At 40.1% G+C, this 19,827-nt stretch overlaps 1 protein-coding gene and 1 pseudogene across 27 annotated transcripts in view; both read left to right on the forward strand.

The window, feature by feature from the left end:
- The window catches only part of CSPP1 (centrosome and spindle pole associated protein 1), a 136,407-nt gene that overhangs the window by 105,455 nt on the left and 11,125 nt on the right, over positions 1–19,827 (forward strand). For 24 of the 27 annotated variants that reach the window (XM_054561700.2, XM_054561698.2, XM_054561703.2 and 21 more), the window contains 4 exons: positions 4,760–4,899; positions 7,635–7,775; positions 10,011–10,057; positions 12,191–12,254. In XM_054561700.2, the coding sequence (XP_054417675.1) occupies positions 4,760–4,899; positions 7,635–7,775; positions 10,011–10,057; positions 12,191–12,254 (392 nt within the window). Of the gene's footprint in view, positions 1–4,759; positions 4,900–7,634; positions 7,776–10,010; positions 10,058–12,190; positions 12,255–19,827 lie in introns of those variants that run through there. The other 3 variants (XM_054561702.2, XM_054561701.2, XM_063726666.1) reach the window with 2 other exon arrangements.
- On the forward strand, positions 16,450–18,745 carry LOC103891339 (nucleophosmin-like; annotated as a pseudogene).

Raw genomic sequence — 19,827 nt, forward strand, 5'->3', positions numbered from 1 at the left:
ATTTCACAAATTGTTCCAACTTTGGGAGCTCTTTCAGGTTGGCTCCTATGTCTCTTTGACATGTCCCCATCCTTTTGTTTTTTGAAGACTTCTTTCCAGATGCCTCAGGATCATCTTGTATTTCCCCTGCCCCATCCCTAGAATCAGCTATTTCTCCAAGGAGCCCTGGTTCCTTTTGGAGAATGTATTTAAAAACCAGATAAGCTGGGTCTGCTTATTGCTGGGTGTCACTGCTTCTAGGCCCTCTGGATAATATATTTATGTTATACTAAGTCATAAATATAAACATATCTATAATTGTTCCTATGTCTATTTGTATACATATTAAGTTTATGCCGATGTCTGACTGTAATCCAGTATGTGGTAGGATTTTAATGTAGCATGTTAATTTGCCTAATTATGGTTTGTTTAGATTTTTGTTTGTATTCTCCAGGAATATTGAAACGAGGTAAACAAGGTGAGGAAATTTCAAGATACAGAATGGCTTGATAATGAAATGTTAATCCAAGGTGGTAATTTTCAGTGATTCAGTAATTCTCCCGTAGTAGGTCAGTAAGTTCCAAGCAATTGAGAGGTAGTGTTTTTTTCTATATTTACTTTTACAGTGTTATAAATGCCTTAACCGTGCAGCTTTCTAACTTCTAAACATGCATATTTAATTCAGTTTAATGGTTTTTTGACATTAATTTTTTCTTTTCATTAATACATTCTTTTGGCAAGCCAATATGATTTAAGAAAGAGTACTCGAGCAGCCCCTCAATTTTCTCACTTGAAAATTATACATGATAATTTCTACCCCTTGAGAATCTAGTGAAGAATAAATAAATGTATGTATTTGAAATAAATAAATAAATATATGTATTTGTGACTCTTAAGTTCTAACTTAAGTTATAAAACATGTTACATTTATCGTCATTTAGCAAGAATTGGTTAAATACATTTACTTTGGAATAATTTTAATACATATTCTGATTAAAGACATCTCAGAGTTGGTTCTTTATTGCAATTTCATGAATATTTGTACAAAAGGAATCTCGTATTCACTAAATTGCCATATTCAACTCCTATTATGTGCTAGTCTCAAAACAAATGTGATATGGCTCACATGTGAAGATTTAGTAACCTACTTCCTAACTTATCAGTGTATTTAACTGTTAGCATTAATGGAAACTAGACAGCAGTCCAATTTAATGGTCTCTTAGACGTCTTTTTAGTATTTTGCATTGTAGTAGATCTCCATAGAGTTCCTTTAACCTTAGGTATTAGAAGTCTCTGTCAGCTTTGACCAGAGTTGTTTTGTGGCCCCAGTGAATGCTCCTCTGCAAAAAGGAAACTCCATTAGAGCAGGGGCATTGTCTGTGGGGATCCCAGCTATCTTGTCTTGGTGCTTAGGGAAGATTTATTGATAAAGAAATGATGGGAGGAGTCTGACTAAGCCTCATAATGACCAGAGCTTAGAGCTCCATTTTCAAAAATAGAGGAGACCTAGTGCTGATTGAAGCAGCAGTAGGTATTTTATTTTATTTTCAGGACTAGAAACCATCCCTCTCTTATCATCACTCCCTCAAAGCCCTGGCAGAAAACTCCCTTACTACCTGCTATCTATTAATTTTTTACGTACCACAGGAATCAGTTAACTAGTTAGGTTATCAAGTTCCTTGTAAAGTCCATTGTAAAGTTAATGTTGGGTCCTCTGAATAATGCCCATATTGAACTACGTATTAGTACCATATTTCTGTTTTTATTCTTATTTTTTTTGAGACGGAGTCTCGCTCTGTCACCCAGGCTGGAGTGCAATGGCACAGTCTTTGGCTCACTGCAACCTCCGCCTCCTGAGTTCAAGTGTTTCTCCTGCCTCAGCCTCCTGAGTAGCTAGGATTACAAGTGCCCACCCCCACGCCCGGCTAATTTTTGTATTTTTAGTAGAGACAGGGTTTCACCATGTTGGTCAGGCTGGTCTCGAATTCTTGACCTCATGTGATCCACCCGCCTCAGCCTCCCAAAGTGCTGGGATTACAGGTGTGAGCCACCGCGCCCGGCCAGTACCATATTTATTTTTTTGGAGACAGAGTCTCTTTCTGTCACCTAGGCTGGAGTGCAGTGGCATGATCTTGGCTCACAGCAACCTCTGCCTCCTGATTCAAGTGATTCTAGTACCTCAGCCTCCCAAGTAGGTGGGACTACAGGAGCAGGCTACCACACCTGCTAATTTTTGCATTTTTTAGTAGAGACGGGGTTTTTCCATATTGCCCAGGCTGGTCTCGAACTCCTGAGCTCAAGCAATACGTCCGCTTCCCAAAGTGCTGGGATTATAGGCATGAGCCACAGGGCCCTGCCTATTATCATGTTTCTATGTGTGATTTGTATCTTAGGGTGAGGGGAAGGTAATTTATTGATTATCTAATGCATGTCAGGTACTATACTAGGTACTTAACAATATAACATTTATCTCAATTCTGACCTGATATGGTGGCTCACCCCTGTAATCCCAGCACTTTGGGAGACTGAGGCGGATGGATCACTTGAGGTCAGGAGTTCGAGACCAGCCTGACCAACGTGGCAAAATCCTGCCTGTACTAAAAATACAAAAAAAAAAAAAAAAAAAAATTAGCTGAGTGTGGCGGTGCGTGCCTGTAGTCGCAGCTACTTGGGAGGCTGAGGCAGGAGAATTGCTTGAACCGGGAAGTGGAGGTTGCATTGAGCTGAGATCATGTGCCACTGCATTCCAGCCTGGGCAACAGAGCAAAACTCTTTCAAAAAAAAATTTTTTTTTAATCTTAATTCTGTTGTTCACTGTAAGACTATAAGGGGTAGACATCTGCATTTTACAGATGATGGAATCGAGGTCAAACTGCAGATAAATAACAGAGCTGGTCTTTGAATCTCCGTTTCTCTGACCCCAAAGACTGTGATCTTCATACTCCATGAACATTTTATTTTATTTTTTCCATGAACATTTTAAAGTAAGGCTGAATCATTCTATTCTTGTAATAAGGTATCTTGCATCTGAGGATTTTGAAAAATTTCAATGACGTTATAAATATGCTACATTTTAAGGTAAAGGATTGAACTAATAGAGCTATTCGAATAATTTATTTATTTATTTATTTATTTATTTATTTATTTATTTATTTTTGAGACGGAGTCTTGCTCTGTCACCCAGGCTGGAGTGCAGTTGCACTATCTCGGCTCACTGCAAGCTCCACCTCCTGGGTTCACGCTGTTCTCCTGCCTCAGCCTCCTGAGTAGCTGGGACTACAGGCATGCGCCACCCCACCCGGCTAATTTTTTGTATTTTTAGTAGAGACGGGGTTTCACCGTGTTAGCCAGGATGGTCTTGATCTCCTGACCTCGTGATCCGCCCGCCTCGGCCTCCCAAAGTGCTGGGATTACAGGTGTGAGCTACTGTGCCCAGCCAATTTTTTTTTTTTAAGAGACGGGGGGCTGGATGCAGTGGCTTATGCACGCCTGTAATCCCAGCACTTTGGGATGCCGAGATGAGCAGATCATGAGGTCAAGAGAGAGACCATCCTGGCCAACACGGTGAAACCCCATATTTACTAAAAATACAAACAAATTAGCTGGGCCTAGTGGCGTGCGCCTGTAGTAAGGCCCAGCTACTCAGGAGGCTGAGGCAGGAGAATTGCTTGAACCCAGTAAGAGGAGGCTGCGATGAGCTGAGATCACGCCACTGCACTCCAGCCTGGCAAGAGAGCGAGACTCCGTCTCAAAAAAAAAAAAGAGAGACAGGGTCTCCCTCTGTTTTCCAGGCTGGAGTGCAGTGGCATGATCACAGCTTATTGTAGCCTTGGCCTCCTGGGCTCAATCAATCCTCTCATCTCAGCAGTAGCCAGGACTACAGGCACACACCATCATGCCTAATTTTTTTTTTTTTTTTTTTTTTTTTTTTTGAGATGGAGTCTTGCTCTGTCACCCAAGCTGGAGTGCAGTGGCGTGATCTCGGCTCACCACAGCCTCCTCCTCCCGGGTTCAAGCAATTCTCATGCCTCAGCCTCCCGAGTAGGTGGTACTACAGGCACACACCACCACGCCCAACTAATTTTTGTATTTTTAGTAGAGACAGGGTTTCACCATTTTGGCCAGGCTGGTCTCAAACTCCTGACCACAGGTGATTTGCCTGCCTTGGCCTCCCAAAGTGCTGGGATTACAGGCATGAGCCACCACACCTGGCCAACTTTTTTTTCTTTTTTGAGACGGAGTCTTGCTCTGTCACCCAGGCCGGAGTGCAGTGGTGTGATCTCAGCTCACTGCAACCTCCACCTCCTGGGTTCAAGTGATTCTGCTGCCTCAGCCTCCCGAGTAGCTGGGACTACAGGTGTGCGCCATCACACCCAGCTAATTTTTGTATTTTTAGTAGACATGGGGTTTCTCCACGCTGGCCCAGTCTGGTCTCGAACTCCTGACCTCAGGTGATCCACCTGTCTTGGCCTCCCAAAGTGCTGGGATTATAGGCGTGAGACACCATGCCTGGCCTCATTTTTTTTTTTTTTTTTTTTTTTTTTGTAGCGAGGAGGTCTTGCTTTGTAGGCCAGGCTGGTATTGAACTCCTGATTTCAAGTAGTCCTCCTGTCTGCCTCCCAAAGTGCTGGGATTACAAGTGTGAGCCACAGCACCTGTCCTAGAATAATTTTTTAATAATATGATGTGGTGAAAGAGACCAAATTTCTTTTACAGTGAATTAGATGTGAACTCACCTATTTTTCCTATGAAGGACATATGATTTGTCATTTATCTATAGGAAAAGGGAAAGGAATCCCATGGATATATTTGATATGGCTAGACATCGGTTGCAAGCTCCTGTCAGAAGACAGTCCCCTAAGGGCTTAGATGCTGCCACTTTTCAGAATATTCATGATTTTAATGAGCTGAAAGATAGAGGTGAGTAGATTGCTGCTCTTTTAAAGATGTAGCATAAGTGTTCTACCCATATTTAAATATCTATAAAGATCTTTGTACCCTTTTTCTAAAGTGGAATTTTATCTATGATATGTATTTTAAGTTAAAATGAAATGAAACTTCTGTATTCTCTAGGTTTTCAGTTAACCAGTCTGGTAGATGAAGCTTTAGTTTGACTAACTGCTTTCTTTCGGAGAGCATACAGTGTTAAAGTCTGGAATGGATGAGATCGCATAGACTAGTATGAAGAATGGAACTTGGCATTTAATGGAGGATGGACAGACAAAGATGAGCTCATGAAAAATACTGAGGAGAAGCCAGAGAGACTGGGGGGAGAAGCAGGAGAATGTAGGATCCTGAAACCTGAGGGGAAAGAGTATCAAGGAGACAGGATCAAGTAAGATGAATACTGGAAAATGTCAGTTGGATGAGGTCATTGGTTACCTCAGCTAGAGCTTTTTAAGTGGAATTATCGCCGATTAACTTTGGAATGAGGATTGACTAGGAGGCAAGATGTTGGAGACAATAGGCATAAGACTTTTAGAAGACCCTTGGCTGGGAAAGGGAAGGGAAGGAGAGGGATCAGGAGCTGGAAGAGTCCTTAGAATGTGAACGTGAGGAGCTATGCAGGAGAAAGAGGTTCAGGCTCTAGGAGAGGGAGAGTGATTGTTGAAGTGAAATCTAGGGGGTCTGAGGGAAGAGTTAGGAGAAGCTTTGATGTAGCCACTTAGGGCTAATGGAAAAGAAAGTTTAGAAGGGAAACGGGATTTCCAGGGTATACAAGGCCTGGGAGATGGAGAATGTGTGGAGGAACCAAATGTGTGTTGTGTAATTTTCCTTAGGCATATTCAGCAGAGCAGGTGTTGGAGCAGAAGGGGCAGATTATGGGATGTGTGGTCGTATGACCTAGGCCAGAAAACTGGAATTTAAGCTTTTTATCCTTTTGAAAGTACTATCTGTTTATTGTAGCAAATTTTCAAAATACAGAAAGATAGTAAGAAGGAAAAATCACTTTAGTCAAACTACCTATATATAAGTACCATTATCATTTTGGATGTTTTCTAGTCTTTCTGAGCATAGTTAAAAAAAAGATAAATTGTGTTATTTAATTTTCTCTATTGTTTTTCACCTAGATTTACACGTATTATCAATTATGTATACTATAGTTATTTTTTATGCTATCAAATATTGATTACTTACTATCTGCCAGGCATTGTGTTAACCCAGTGGGTCTCATGAGGAGTTTGGTCTGAAGTCAAAACTGTTTGTATTATAAACTAAGACATTATTTGTCTTTTTCATTCTCATTCTCTCATGTGTATATAGATTGGCCAGAGACTACATGACATGTGATGATTTCATCTCTTTGAAGCTAGCAGAATGTGTCCTTATGTATTCTTGTGTTTTAAGAATCTCTTAGTTTTAATTTCTAATATGGCATGTGTGTGTGTGACATACATAAGTAAAGCTCTTTGGGGTCCTCAGTTTTTAAGAGTGTAAAAAAGATCTTGAGACCAAAAAGGTTTAAGCCATAGAATTGGGCCGTTCATTTCCCTGTGTTACTACATCTTGCCCTCATTCACCCATGACTTGGTGGTTGGTATTGTTTTTTTAATGAGTTTGGAAGCAGTGAAACCAGGGACCAATCCAAGTTTATGTGTCCAGAGACTTCTGTTAACTTCTGAAAATGGCTGTTAACCATTTTCACTATTTTGTTCTTTTGATAATTTCTGATCATAAAGCTTTATACATATTTAGGACCATAAAACTGTATATATATTTAGGATCATTTCTTTATATTCCAGCAGTGTAATTAGTGAGTCAAAGGGAATAATATTTTCAAGGCTTTTTATATGTATGAACTGTATGTTTCTTCTCAAGATTTAAAAATTTTTATTCTTGGCCAGGCACAGTGGCTAATGCCTGTAATCCCAGCACTTTGAGAGGCCGAGGCGGGTGGATCACGAGGTCAGGAGTTCAAGACCAGCCTGGCCAACATAGTGAAACCTCGTCTCTACTAAAAACTACAAAAAAAAAATTAGCTGGGCGTAGTGGTGGGTGCTTGTAGTCCCAGCTACTTGGGAGACTGAGGCAGGAGAATGGCATGAACCCAGGAGGCAGAGCTGGCAGTGAGCCAAGACCATGCCACTGCACTCCAGCCTGGGGGACAGAGCAAGACTCCATCTCAAGAAAAAAAAAAAAAAGAAATGGCATTCCCCCTCAAGTTCCAGCCAGTCTACATTTATCTTGCTTTCTGCATGATATTTGTAAGGACTAAAATATTAATTGGCCAGTAACATTATTTTTTCACGTTTCCAGTATATTTTAGAGATCAGCCATGATTACAGTGTCTCATGGCTGCCTTAGTCATAGCCATGTGACCATCTGCTTGGATATACCTGCACGTAGTTTGTGTTCTGGGTGGCACCCTGGCAGGGCTAGGACAGGTAGAGATGGAGAATGCAGCATCCACTGCTTGTTCTGGGGTATTCCTTATGTTGGTAAGTTTGTGAAAAGACACTTATTAAAGAATATTAATTTCATATTCTTTAGTTTTGTGGCTATTTTACTGTCCTTTGACTTTAGTGATGTTTCACTATTTCTATCATTTCCTTGATTTTGAAATTAGGTTACTCATGTTACTTACAGTGAAGTTTTATAAAATCCCATTTGAAAACAACATTTAACTTAGTTATATAACATATTTTTTATACCAGATTCAGAAACACGAGTTGATCTGAAATTTATGTACCCGGATCCTCCAAGAGATCATCACACCTTAGAGATTCAGCAGCAAGCCCTGCTAAGAGAGCAGCAGAAGAGGCTGAACAGAATAAAAATGCAGGAAGGTGCCAAAGGTAAGAAATAATCATTGCTGTGTCAAATAGTATCAGCACGCTGTTTTTCCATAGGCTTTCTGCATCTCTTCTATTGATTTCATTCCCAGGCATCCTCCTTTCACTGGCAGCCCCATGCTCACAGGGTCCGTTTGGTCTGTAGTACCAGAAAAGAACAAGTATGAGAGAGGGCTCTTAGTGGCTCCAGTAGGGTGGTGTATTCATGCATGAGAGGGGCCCAGTCATTCACTGTAGCCAGGAGGACTGAATACTTTGACCAGGCCAGGTGACATCTGCATCAGGAACTAGGAACCAAAGGAAGGAGTGTCAGGCAGACATATCAGTGCCCTGTCATGATGTGTCGGGCATTTGCCTACTGTGCCATGTCGGGCATTTGTCTACTGTGGTGTGAGTGTGTTTAAGTTTTGATGTGGCGTAAAATCTGTAAAGCATCAGACTGGACTACGAATGTGTTTTCGTATAATCAACCAATTGAAAGATACTTAGTGGTTACTAGGAGCGCAGGTACTGGCCTATATCCAGGGGATATGGTGATGAATGACATATGCTGCTGCTCTTGAGGAGGTTATATTTTGTTGGAGAAGTTAGATGCTAAAGAAGTATAACTCTGATGAATATCGCACAGAAGAAATCTAGGATGCCGTTGGGTTGGGGTGGGTGGGCACCTAGAAGCAGAGTGGGGCTAGTTGTCTCAGAGAGCACTGATGGGCCCTGACGATAGCCAGGTGTACTGCATGGCCTTCCCATCTGTATTTCACCAGCCTTCAGGCCATCGAGGTTAACCATGGAAAATGAGTAATGAAAACCCAACAATCAGATAACAAGAATGGAAGGGATGCTCCTGCCAGTTATTTTTAAGAAAAGTTAAGACCCTATCTTGGGAGGCTGGTCTGGCTTGCAGAATCTGAGGAAGCTTTTTGGACTTCATGAGATAGCATCACAGGAGTAAGTGATGCAGCAGTTTAGGCCCAGATCATAGGTCAAGACGTCAATAAACATTTGTATAGGAATCGTCTTCCCTTCATCTGGTACAGAATTTTTAATAACAGCCTCATAGCCCTGTGACAGAATAAGCCTAATTCTAGGATAAGCAGTAGGTATATCATCTGGAGACAGGAGAGAAGCAAGTGCATTCTTCAACCTTTGTACCCAGTCTGGTGGCATTTTTCTTTAGTCTCAAAATGAAGATCTGATCTTGTGGGATTTTGGCAGCTTAGATTGATTAGCCCACAAGTAGTCCCCAGGTGGATACAGGTACTTTTTGCACTGAAGGTATGTGTCTTCCACAGCAACGAGTCCCCAACTTCCAGTAGACACTATGATGACCTAATTCATAGGAATATGACCTCACTGGCCAGGAGTGGTGGCTCACGCCTATAATCCCAGCGCTTTGGGAGGCTGAAGTGGGCGGATCATGAGGTCAGGAGTTCAAGACCAGTCTGGCCAACATAGTGAAACCCCCGTCTCTACTAAAAATACAGAAATTAGCTGGGCATGGAGGCATGTGTCTGTAGTCCCAGCTACTCCAGAGCCTGAGTCAGGAGAATTGCTTAAACCCAGGAGGTGGAGGTTGCAGAGAGCCGAGATCGTGCCACTGCACTCCAGCTTGGGCAACAGAGTGAGACTTAGTCTCAAAAAAAAAAAAAAAGAATATGGCCTCACTATAAACAATCACAAACATGTCTATTAAAATATCTGAGAAGAAATACAGGCTATCATTGGCAGCTTGTTTATTTTCAAAGGCAGTATCTAAAAAGGGCAAAATGTACTATTCACAGGAACACATAGGAAGGCTGGTCATATTGGAGAGGCTTTGGGATACCTGATCCAAGATGTTTGCCTCCGGAACTAAGTGCCTGGAATTGAGCTTATTTCAATTCCATGTGAGGGAGCCCCTGTTTAACTCCATGCAACAACTTTCTACAGTTTGTAGAAATCTGACAAGATGGTGAAGGATCCTGCATTGGTCATTTTCTTTTTCTGTTGGCATTAGTTTTACGTTTGCAGTGATTTTACTTGTTATGTTCATTCATGTGAATGGGAGAATTTTATGCAGCTAGAATGGATGCAGAGCTATGTTTATTAATACATGATATCTTTAAAATATTGTGAAGTGTGATAGTTGAAAAGTAATTTCCAGTAGAGAGCTAGTCAAAAAAGATATTCTAAAATTTAATTTTATATAGTAAGCATTTTCTGACCTTTTAATTTGCTTTTGTTCTCCATTGACTACAGTTGACTTAGATGCCATCCCAAGTGCTAAAGTACGAGAGCAAAGAATGGTAAGCAACCAGTTACAATTTTTGAAGTTAGTTTTTGGGGGATTAAAAATCTATAGGCATATGATGATCAAATAATTCAAATTTTGAATTATTCAGGAATATTGAATTAAGAATGTAAATCTTATCAGTAAAGTGGATAGCTTGAGAAGTGTTAGTGTAATATATATAGAAAACATATTGTAATGGCTGAGAACAAGATTCTAGCACTAGGCTGTTCCAGTTAGTCTATTTTTAGCTGCGTGACTTAGGGCAAGTTATTTAATGTCTTTATGCCTCAGCTTCCTAGTCTGTAAAATGAGGATGATAGTACTTAATATTTGCAAGGTACTTAGAGACAGTCCTGGCATATAAGTTTTATATAAATGTTTATTAAATAAATAAAAATAGCTCAAGTGCTGTTGTGAGAACTGAGATAATATATTAAAAGCCCTTAACAGCAGTCCTGGCCCATGGTGAGTGCAGTGTGAGTGTTTGCTGTCATTACCATGAGCAGTAGTGGGAGTAGGAGTCTGTTACGGAAGTAGTGTTGAGGTCTACAAAGAAAATAAGCAAAGGAAGGGAACAGAGAATGATAACACCCACCTGTATCCTGAGGGGGGTACTTTTTGTGCAAGACTGAATAAGGGACAGGATGAGCTCTTTTCAATCAACAAATATTTATTATTTCCTATGGACAAGAAACTGTTCTAGGTGCCGGGGTATAGGAGTAAACAAAAGGGACAAAAATCCCTGCCCTCTGACAGGTTACATTCCAGAAGGAGGGAGAGACAGTAATCAAATAAATCAATAGTTTGTTGAATCATGGTGCTGTGGAGAAGACAACAGCAGAGAAGGCAGCTGGAGGATCCTGGGTGGGAGGGTTTATAGTTGGAAATACAGTGGGCATGGGGGCTCACTGGGTAGGTAACATTCGAGTAAGGACACCAGGGAGGTGTCCATGGGAAATATGGGGGAACTTCTGGAGGAAGAGCATTCCAGGAAGAGGCCCCAGTGGAAGTTGGCCTAGTGCATGTAAGGAGCAGTGGGAGAGCCATGAGCAAGGGCCAGTTGGGCATATGGGGCAGGGGGTGACGAGGGGAGGCAGCAGGGCCTTGGGGGCCATTCTGGGGCTTTGCCTTTGACACTTGTGCATGTGATGAGAAGCTGCCAAGGTCTTTAAGTGGAGGAGTGACATGATCTGCTTGAGGTTTTTACTTGGTCCACTGACTGCTGTGCATTTAGACTGAGTGGGACAGGAGGCTATTGCAGTAATTTAGGCAAGAGACAAGCTCACTTTCTGATTAAAGAATGCAGTGCATCATTGTAATTCATTGCCTTAAAAATTAATGGACAGCTCTTTGCTGGAGTGTCTTACTAAAGCCCAGAAATCTGGTAAGAAGGTGCAGGGAGGTGGAGTTGGATGACTTTAGGTTCCTTCTGACATGTTGGTGATTATTCTGTACTGCAAAATTCTCTATATGTAAATTTAAGTTTTCTCTCATTTGGGAGCTCATTATAATAAGCCCAGTCTTAGCATTTTTTTTCCTTACTATACTATATGCTTCACTGTATCTGTGCTGCATCATTGTGGCAATTGCTGTTACATAGGGCTGTCATAATCTGAGAGTATACCCCTCTCTCTCCCATGACACTGTTATCTACTCCAGAGCAGAAACTCTTAATTCATCTTTGTATCCCCAGTTCCTAGCATGAAAGAAATAGTAAGTGGGCTCTACAGGTTTATGGAAATTTGGATGAATGAATCTTGGCAGTGGCTTAAAGACTTAGTGTTTAATTGGGGTCTTTGCTTCATACTGTATTATATTTTCCATCAGTCATAATGTGATCCTTTTATTTGACTTCAACCATAAAGGGGCAGGAAGGAGTGGAGTTAGGGAGTAAATGTGTTAGCTTGTAGAATCTGTAGCCTGGAGAGAGACTGTCTGCCATTGCTATCACTGTCTTCATAGGAATTGTGTGTGTTAAGGCTTTCCAGTATTTTCTGAGCATTGGAATGTAGTCAGTCCTACCTCTGCCCATCCTCTTCTGCTTTTAGGGAGAACAATGTGGAAACTTGTGCCTCTTCTTAGTACAAATTTGTTGTTTTTCTACACAAAACTAATAAAAATAGTCATTGAAACATGTTTCTTTTAGCCCAGAGATGACACTAGTGATTTCTTGAAAAACTCATTATTGGAATCTGATAGTGCTTTTATTGGTGAGTATATTTATTTTATTAAGGCTATATTGTTTAAATATTAAACCTTTCTCCACACTTAAAAACCAGTACTGTATTCTTTGTTGTACAAGGTAGTAAAAAAAAAAAAAAGGAATATTCTTTTTTCTGTTTTAATCAGATACGCCTTGCAAAGTTTTCAAAATCAGAATTACTGAAATAAACTTTAAAAGTCTTAGGAATAGTTGACAAACCTGTACATGAATGTTCGTAACAGCCTCATTTCTAATGCCAAATCAGCCCAGATGTCCTTCGGGTAGATGAATGGTTAAAAAAACTCTGGTACATCCATGCCATGGAATACCACTCAGCAATAAAAAGGAACAAAGTTTTGAAACTTGGATGACTCTTCAGGGAAGTAGTCTGAGGAAAAAAGACAATCCCAATAAGTTACATACTACTGTATGATTCCATTTACATAACATTTTTGAAATTACAAAATTAAGAAATTGAGAACAGATTAGTGGTTGCCAGGGGTTGAGGGATAGGGAGAGGTGTATATAGTTATAAAAGGGTAAGAAGAGGGATCCTTGTGGTTTGGGAACTGTTTTAACAACTTGTTTGCAGGGGTAGATACATACATGTAAATGGGAAATAAAATAATAATAATAGATCTTAATACACACATAAAAACACACAAATGAGTATTGGTAAGATGGTAAATTTGAATAAGATCTATAGATTGTATCAGTATCGATATCCTGGTTGTGAGATTATACTTGAGTTTTGCAAAATGTTACCATTGGGGAAACTGGACAAAGTGTATAAGGAATCTCTACTATTTCTTTATACCTGTCTGTGTGTACCTTATTTTAATCTATTTATAGTTCTCTTAATATTTCAGTCAAAAAAGTCATAAGACTTTTATTTAGTCTTCAGAAGATAAGTAAAGTTACGATGGGATCTTTTTTTTTTTTTTTAAGTAGTATACACTTACGATTATGTACTCTGATCATGAGTGTTTCTGCTATCCTAGGGTCATCAGGGAATGATCTAGTCTACATATTAGTTGTATTTCAGGCCAATTACTTTAGATTTTCATGTGATAAAATTCCAAATTAACTTATATTTTTCTCTTAATGGTTTTTTTGTTGTTGTTGCTGTTTTTGAGAGAGGGTCTTGCTCTGTCGTCCAGGCTGGAGTACAGCAGCACAGTCATTGCTCACTACAGCCTCAAATTCCTGGGCTCAAGTGCTCCTCCCATCTCAGCCTCCCCAGTAGCTGAGACTACAGCATGCACCACCATACCCGGTTATCTTTTTAATTTTTTTGTAGAGATGAAGTCTCCCTATGTTGCCCAGGCTGGTCTCAAACACCTGGACTCAAGGGATCCTCCTGCCTCAGCCTCCCAAAGTGCTGGGATTACAGGCATGAGCCACTGTACCTGGCCATTTTTTTTTTTTTAATGAATTTTTCCTTTCCAAGGAAGATGCACTGCAGAGAGAAGGAAAGATAAAACCAGCAGGAGACACGGATGGGAAGATTGCTTGTCAGGGAAATGAGACCTTCCTTCCTAACAGTGAAGATGGTCTGGGCCACTCAAGATGGTGTGTTGGAGTATTGCATGACACTAGAGCAAAGATACAGCAGTCTTTATGGTTAACAGTCACTGCAAATGCTGCATAAGTCATGGCTGTGTTAACCACTGCTCTAAGGAATGTAAAGCTGGTGGTTTCAGTGCATTATTTTAAAAAATAGGGTTTTTTTAATTGTAAAATACACATAAACATAACATTTACCATTTTAACCATTTTAAAGTGTACATTGACTGGCATTAAGTATTTCTATTGTGCAACCACCACTATCATCCATCTCCAGAATTCATCTTGAAAATAGAAACTCTTCATATGAAACAGTAATTCCCCATTGCCGTCTCCCTCCAGCCCCTGGCAGCCAACATTCTACTTTCCATCTCCATAAATTTGACTACTCTAGGACCTCATGTAAGTGGAATCATACAGTATTTATCCTTTGATGACTGGCTTATTTCACTTCACATAACGTCTTTGAGGTTTATCCATGTTATAGCATGCGTCAGATTTTCTTTTTTAACCCCTTAGAGACAGGGTCTCCCTTGCCACCAGGCTGGAGTGCAGTGGTGTGATCATGGCTCACTGCAGCCTTGACCTCCCTGTGCTCAGATGATTCTCCTACCTCAGCCTCCCAAGTAGCTGAGACTACAGGCACACACTATTACGTTCGAATAGTTTTTGTATTTTTTGTAGAGACAGGGTTTCACCATGTTGCCCAGGTTGGTCGTGAACTCTTGAGCTTAAGTGATCTTCCCGCGGCCTCCCAAAGTGCTGAGATTACAGGTGTGAGCTACCACACCCAGCCACATTTCCACTTTTTTTAATGCTGTGAATAATATTCCATTGTATGTGTGTACCACATTTTGTTTATTCAATCATCTGTCAGTAGACACTTGAGTTGCTTCCACCTTTTGGCTGTTGTGAATAATGCTCCTATGAATAGGTATACAATTATCTGTTGGAGTCACTGCTTTCAGTTCTTTTGGGTATACACTAAGAGATAGCATTTGCTAGATCATATAGTAAATCTATTTTTAATTATTTGAAGACTCACCACATTGTTTTCCACAGCAGCTGTACCATTTTACATTCCTACCAGCAGTGCACTAAAGTTACGATTTCTCTACATCCTTGTTAACACTTGTTACTTTGTTTTTTGAATAGTAGCAATACTTACAGGTGTGAGGTGGCATCTCATTGTGGTTTTGACTTACATTTCTGTAATGATTAGTGATGTTGGACATCTTTACATGTGCTTATTGACTAATTTTACATCATTTTTGAAGAAATACCTATTTAAGACCTTTGCTAATTTTTAAAATCAGAGTTTTTTTGTTCTTATTGAGTTGTGGGAGTTCTTTGTTATCTATTCTGGATATTACCCCTTATCAGATACATGATTTGCAAATGTTTTCTACATAGTGGGTTGCCTTTTCACTGTTGATTGTGTCCTTTGATACATAGGAGCTTTTAATTTTGATACAGTCCAATTTATCTTTTCTTTTGTTGCCTGTGCTTTTGGTGTCACATCTAAGACATCGTTGCCAAATCCATTACCATGAAGCTTTCCTCATATGCTTGCTTCTAAGAGTTTTATATATAGTTTTAGCTCTTAACGTTTAGATGCCTAACCACAGAGTGTCAAAATACATGTCAGAAAGCAAAAGAATGGCAAGGAGAAATAGATGAATCCACTGTTATGGTTGGAGATTTTTAACACCTATCAGAAATGGACAGAGACAGAAAATCAGTAAGGACATAGTTGAATTCAGCAACACCATCAACCAACTGGATATAACGGATGTCGAAAGACAACTTCATTAACAACAGCAGAACACATATTCTTCTCAGGTGAATGTAATCTGTAACATTCACCAGGACAGATTACAATCTGGGCAAGAAAACAAACCTTAACAGATGTAAAAGAAGATAAATCACACAATATCTGTCCCCAGACCACAATGGAAATAAACTAGAAATCAATAACAGAAAGCTGAAAAAATCTCCAAATACTTTGGAGAGATTAAATGCCACATTTCTAAATAACTCATGGGTCAGAGAAAAAATATGAAAATACATTTTAAAATACTTTGATCTAAATGAAAATGAAAATACAACTTCTCAATTTGTAGGAGGTAGCAGAAATAATGCTTGTCTTTCTACTTTCCTAATGTATGCATTCAGTTAAATGTAAAATGCCAAACTCTAAAACTCACAGAAGATAACAACAGAAAATCTAGACGACCTTGGATATGGTGATGACTTTTAGATACAAAGCCAAAGCCACAATTTATGAAAGAAATAATTGATAAGCCAAACTATGTAAAAGTTTAAAAAATTGGGATTTTTTTTTTTTTTTTTTTTTAGACAAAGTCTTGCTGTTGTCCCCAGGCTGGAGCATGATGGCATGATCTTGGCTCACTGCAACCTCTGCCTCCTGGGTTCAAGCGATTCTCCTGACTCAGCCTCCCAAGTAGTTGGATTACAGGTGCCTGCCACCATGCCTGGCTAATTTTTGTATTTTTAGTAGAGATGGGGTTTCACCGTGTTGGCCAGGCTGGTCTCAAACTCCTGACCTCAGGTGATCCACCCACCTTGGCCTCCCAAAGTGCTGGGATTATAGGTGTGAGCCACCGCGCCCGGCCAAAAATTGGTAAATTTTTAAGATGCTTAAATGTATAGCATTGACTGTGCATACATGAAGAAAGTAGAAAGATCTAAAATCAGTATTCTAAGCTTCCACATAAGAAAATTAGAAAATAATTAAATCCAGAGTAAGCAGAAGAAGAGAAATAAAAATTGGAGCAGAAATCAATGAAATTGAAAACAGGAAATCGATAGAGAAAATCAATGAAACCAAGAGTTATTTCTGAGAAGATCAGTAAGCCTCTAGCCAAGCTAATAAAAGAGAAGACACAAATTACTAATATCAGAAACAGTATCAGAAACAGGGCATATCTAGCTGGGCATGGTGGCTCACACCTGTAATCCCAGTACTTTGGGAGGCTGAGGTGGGCAGATCACCTGAAGTCAGGAGTTCAAGACCAGCCTGGTCAACATGGCAAAACCCCATCTCTACTAAAAATACAAAGATTAGCCGGGCATGGTGGTACGTGCCTGTAGTCCCAGCTATCTGGGAGGCTGAGGCAGGAGAATCGCTTGAACCAGGAGGTGGAGGTTACAGTGAGCTGAAATCGTGCCACCGCACTCCAGCCTGCACGACAGAGTGAGATTCTGTCTAAAAAAAAAAAATAACAATAATAATAATAATAAAGGTTGGGAGGCATATCACTACAGGTCCCACGAACATTAAAAACAGTCGGCCGGGCGCGGTGGCTCAAGCCTGTAATCCCAGCACTTTGGGAGGCCGAGGAGGGCGGATCACAAGGTCAGGAGATCGAGACCATCCTGGCTAACATGGGGAAACCGTGTCTCTACTAAAAATACAAAAAAAAAAAAAAAAAAAAGTGGCGGGCACCTGTAAGTCCCAGCTATTCGGGAGGCTAAGGCAGGAGAATGGCATGAACCTGGGAGGCGGAGCTTGCAGTGAGCCGAGATCGCGCCACTGCACTCCAGCCTGGGCAACAGAGCAAGACTCCATCTCAAAAAAAAAAAAAAAAAAAATACTCCAAGAGCCTGGTGTGATTCCGTTCTGCACGGCTGTTCTCTTGAGAAGTGGTTATCTCCGTCCACCTTCTTTCCCACCTAAGTGCGTGCCACCACCCGATGGAAGATTTGATGAGCCCTGAGGCCCCAGAACTATCTTTTCGGTTGTGAACTAAAGGCCGACAAAGATTATCACTTTAAGATGGGTAATGATGAAAATGAGCACCAGTTATCTTGAAGAATGTTCAGTTTAGGGGCTGGTGCTGGTGCAAAGGATGAATTGCACATTATTGAAGCAGACGCAATGAATTACGAAGGCAATCCATTTAAAGTAACACTGGCAGCTTTGAAAATGTCTGTACAGCCAATGGTTTCCCTTGGGGGCTTTGAAATAACATCACCAGTGGTCTTTCGGTTGATGTGTGCTTCAGGGCCAGTGCATATTAGTGGACAGCACTTAGTAGCTGTGGAGGAAGATGCAGAGTCAGAGGATGAAGAGGAGGATGTGAAACTCTTGAAGTATATCTGGAAAGCAGTCTACCCCTGGAGGTGGTAGCAAGGTTCCAAAGAAAAAAGTAAAACTTGCTGCTGCTGAAGATGATGAAGATGATGATGATGATTTTGATGATGAGGAAGCTGAAGAAAAAGCACCAGTGAAGAAAATCTATACAAGATACTCCAGCCAGAAATGCACAAAAGTCAAATCAGAATGGAAAAGACTCAAAAGCTTCATCAACACCAAGATCAAAAGGACAAGAATCCTTCAAAAAAACAGGAAAACACTCCTAAAACACCAAAAGGACCTAGTTCTGTAGGTCCTTTGCATTTAAAGCAAAAATGCAAGCAAGTATAGGAAAAGGTGGTTCTCTTCCCAAAGTGGAAGTCAAGTTCATTAATTCTGTGAAGAGTTGCTTCTGGATGATTGATCAGGAGGCTATTCAAGATCTCTGGCAGTGGAGGAAGTCTCTTTAAGAAAATAGTTTAAACAATTTGTTAAAAATTTTCCATCTTATTTCATTTCTGTAACAGTTGATATCTGGCTGTCCTTTTTATAATGCAGAGTGAGAACTTTCCCTACTGTGTTTGGTAAATGTTGTCCAGGTTCCATTGCCAAGAATGTGTTGTCCAAAATACCTGTTTAGTTTTTAAAGATGCAACTCCACCCTTTGCTTGGTTTTAAGTATGTATGGAATGTTATGATAGGACATAGTAGTAGCGGTGGTCAGACATGGAAATGGTGGGGAGACAAAAATATACATGTGAAATAAACCTCAGTGTTTTAATTAAAAAAAAAAAACCAAAAAACATAGTCCAAGAATACCATGAACAACTCTATGCCCACAAATCTGATAACCTAAAGTCTACCACCTATTTATGGTAACTCAGCAAACTTGGAATAGAGGGGGAACTTCTGCAACTTGATAAAGAACATCTACAAAAGTCCTACAGCTAACATCATAATGATGAGAAACTAGAAGCTTTTCCTGCTAAGATCAGGATGTCCTTTCTCACCACTGATTAACATCATACTGGAAGTCCTAGCTAATATTAGCAGTAAGGCAGAAAAGGAAATAAAAGGTGTGATTGGAAAGGGAGAAACAGAATTATTTTTCTTCATAGATGACATGATTGTCTATAGAAAATCTGAAGGAATCAACTAAAAATTAGTGCCTGGAACTAGTAAGCAGTTATAATAAAGTTGCGGGATACAAGATGAATATATAAAAGTCAGTCACTTTACAATATGCCAGCAATGTACAAGTGAAATTTGACATTAAAAATTAAAAACACAATACCACTTACATTAGCATTCCCCCAAGAAATACTAAGGTATAAATCTATCTATCTGTCTTATCTATCTATCTATCTATCTATCTATCTATCTATCTATTCTATCTATCTAGAACTGCCTGAGGAAAACTACAAAACTGATGAAATTGAAGGACTACTAAATAAATGGAGATATATTCCATGACCATGCACAGGATGACTCAGTATTGTCAAGATGTCAGGTCTTCTCAACTTGATCTATAGATTCAGTACAATCCCAGTAAAAATCCCAGCAAGTTATTATGTGGATAACAACAAACTGATTCTAAAGTTCATTTGGAAAGGCAAAAGATCCAGAATAACCAGCACAATGTTTAAAGAGAACAGAGTTGGAGGACTCTCACAGCTGACTTCAAGAGTTATGATAAAGTTATAATAAACAAGACAGTGTGGCATTGGTGAAAGAATAGACAAATAGAGCAGTTGAATGGAATATGGAGCCCAGAAATAGACTCATGCAGGCTGGGCACAGTGGCTCACACCTGTAGTTCTGGAACTTCGGGAGGCTACTTGAGGCCAGGAGTTTGAGACCAGCCTGGGCAACAAAACAACACCTTGTCTCTACAAAAAAAAAATTTTAAATTAGC

This window comes from Pongo abelii, chromosome 7, assembly GCF_028885655.2.
Source record: "Pongo abelii isolate AG06213 chromosome 7, NHGRI_mPonAbe1-v2.0_pri, whole genome shotgun sequence".
Lineage (NCBI taxonomy): Eukaryota > Metazoa > Chordata > Mammalia > Primates > Hominidae > Pongo > Pongo abelii.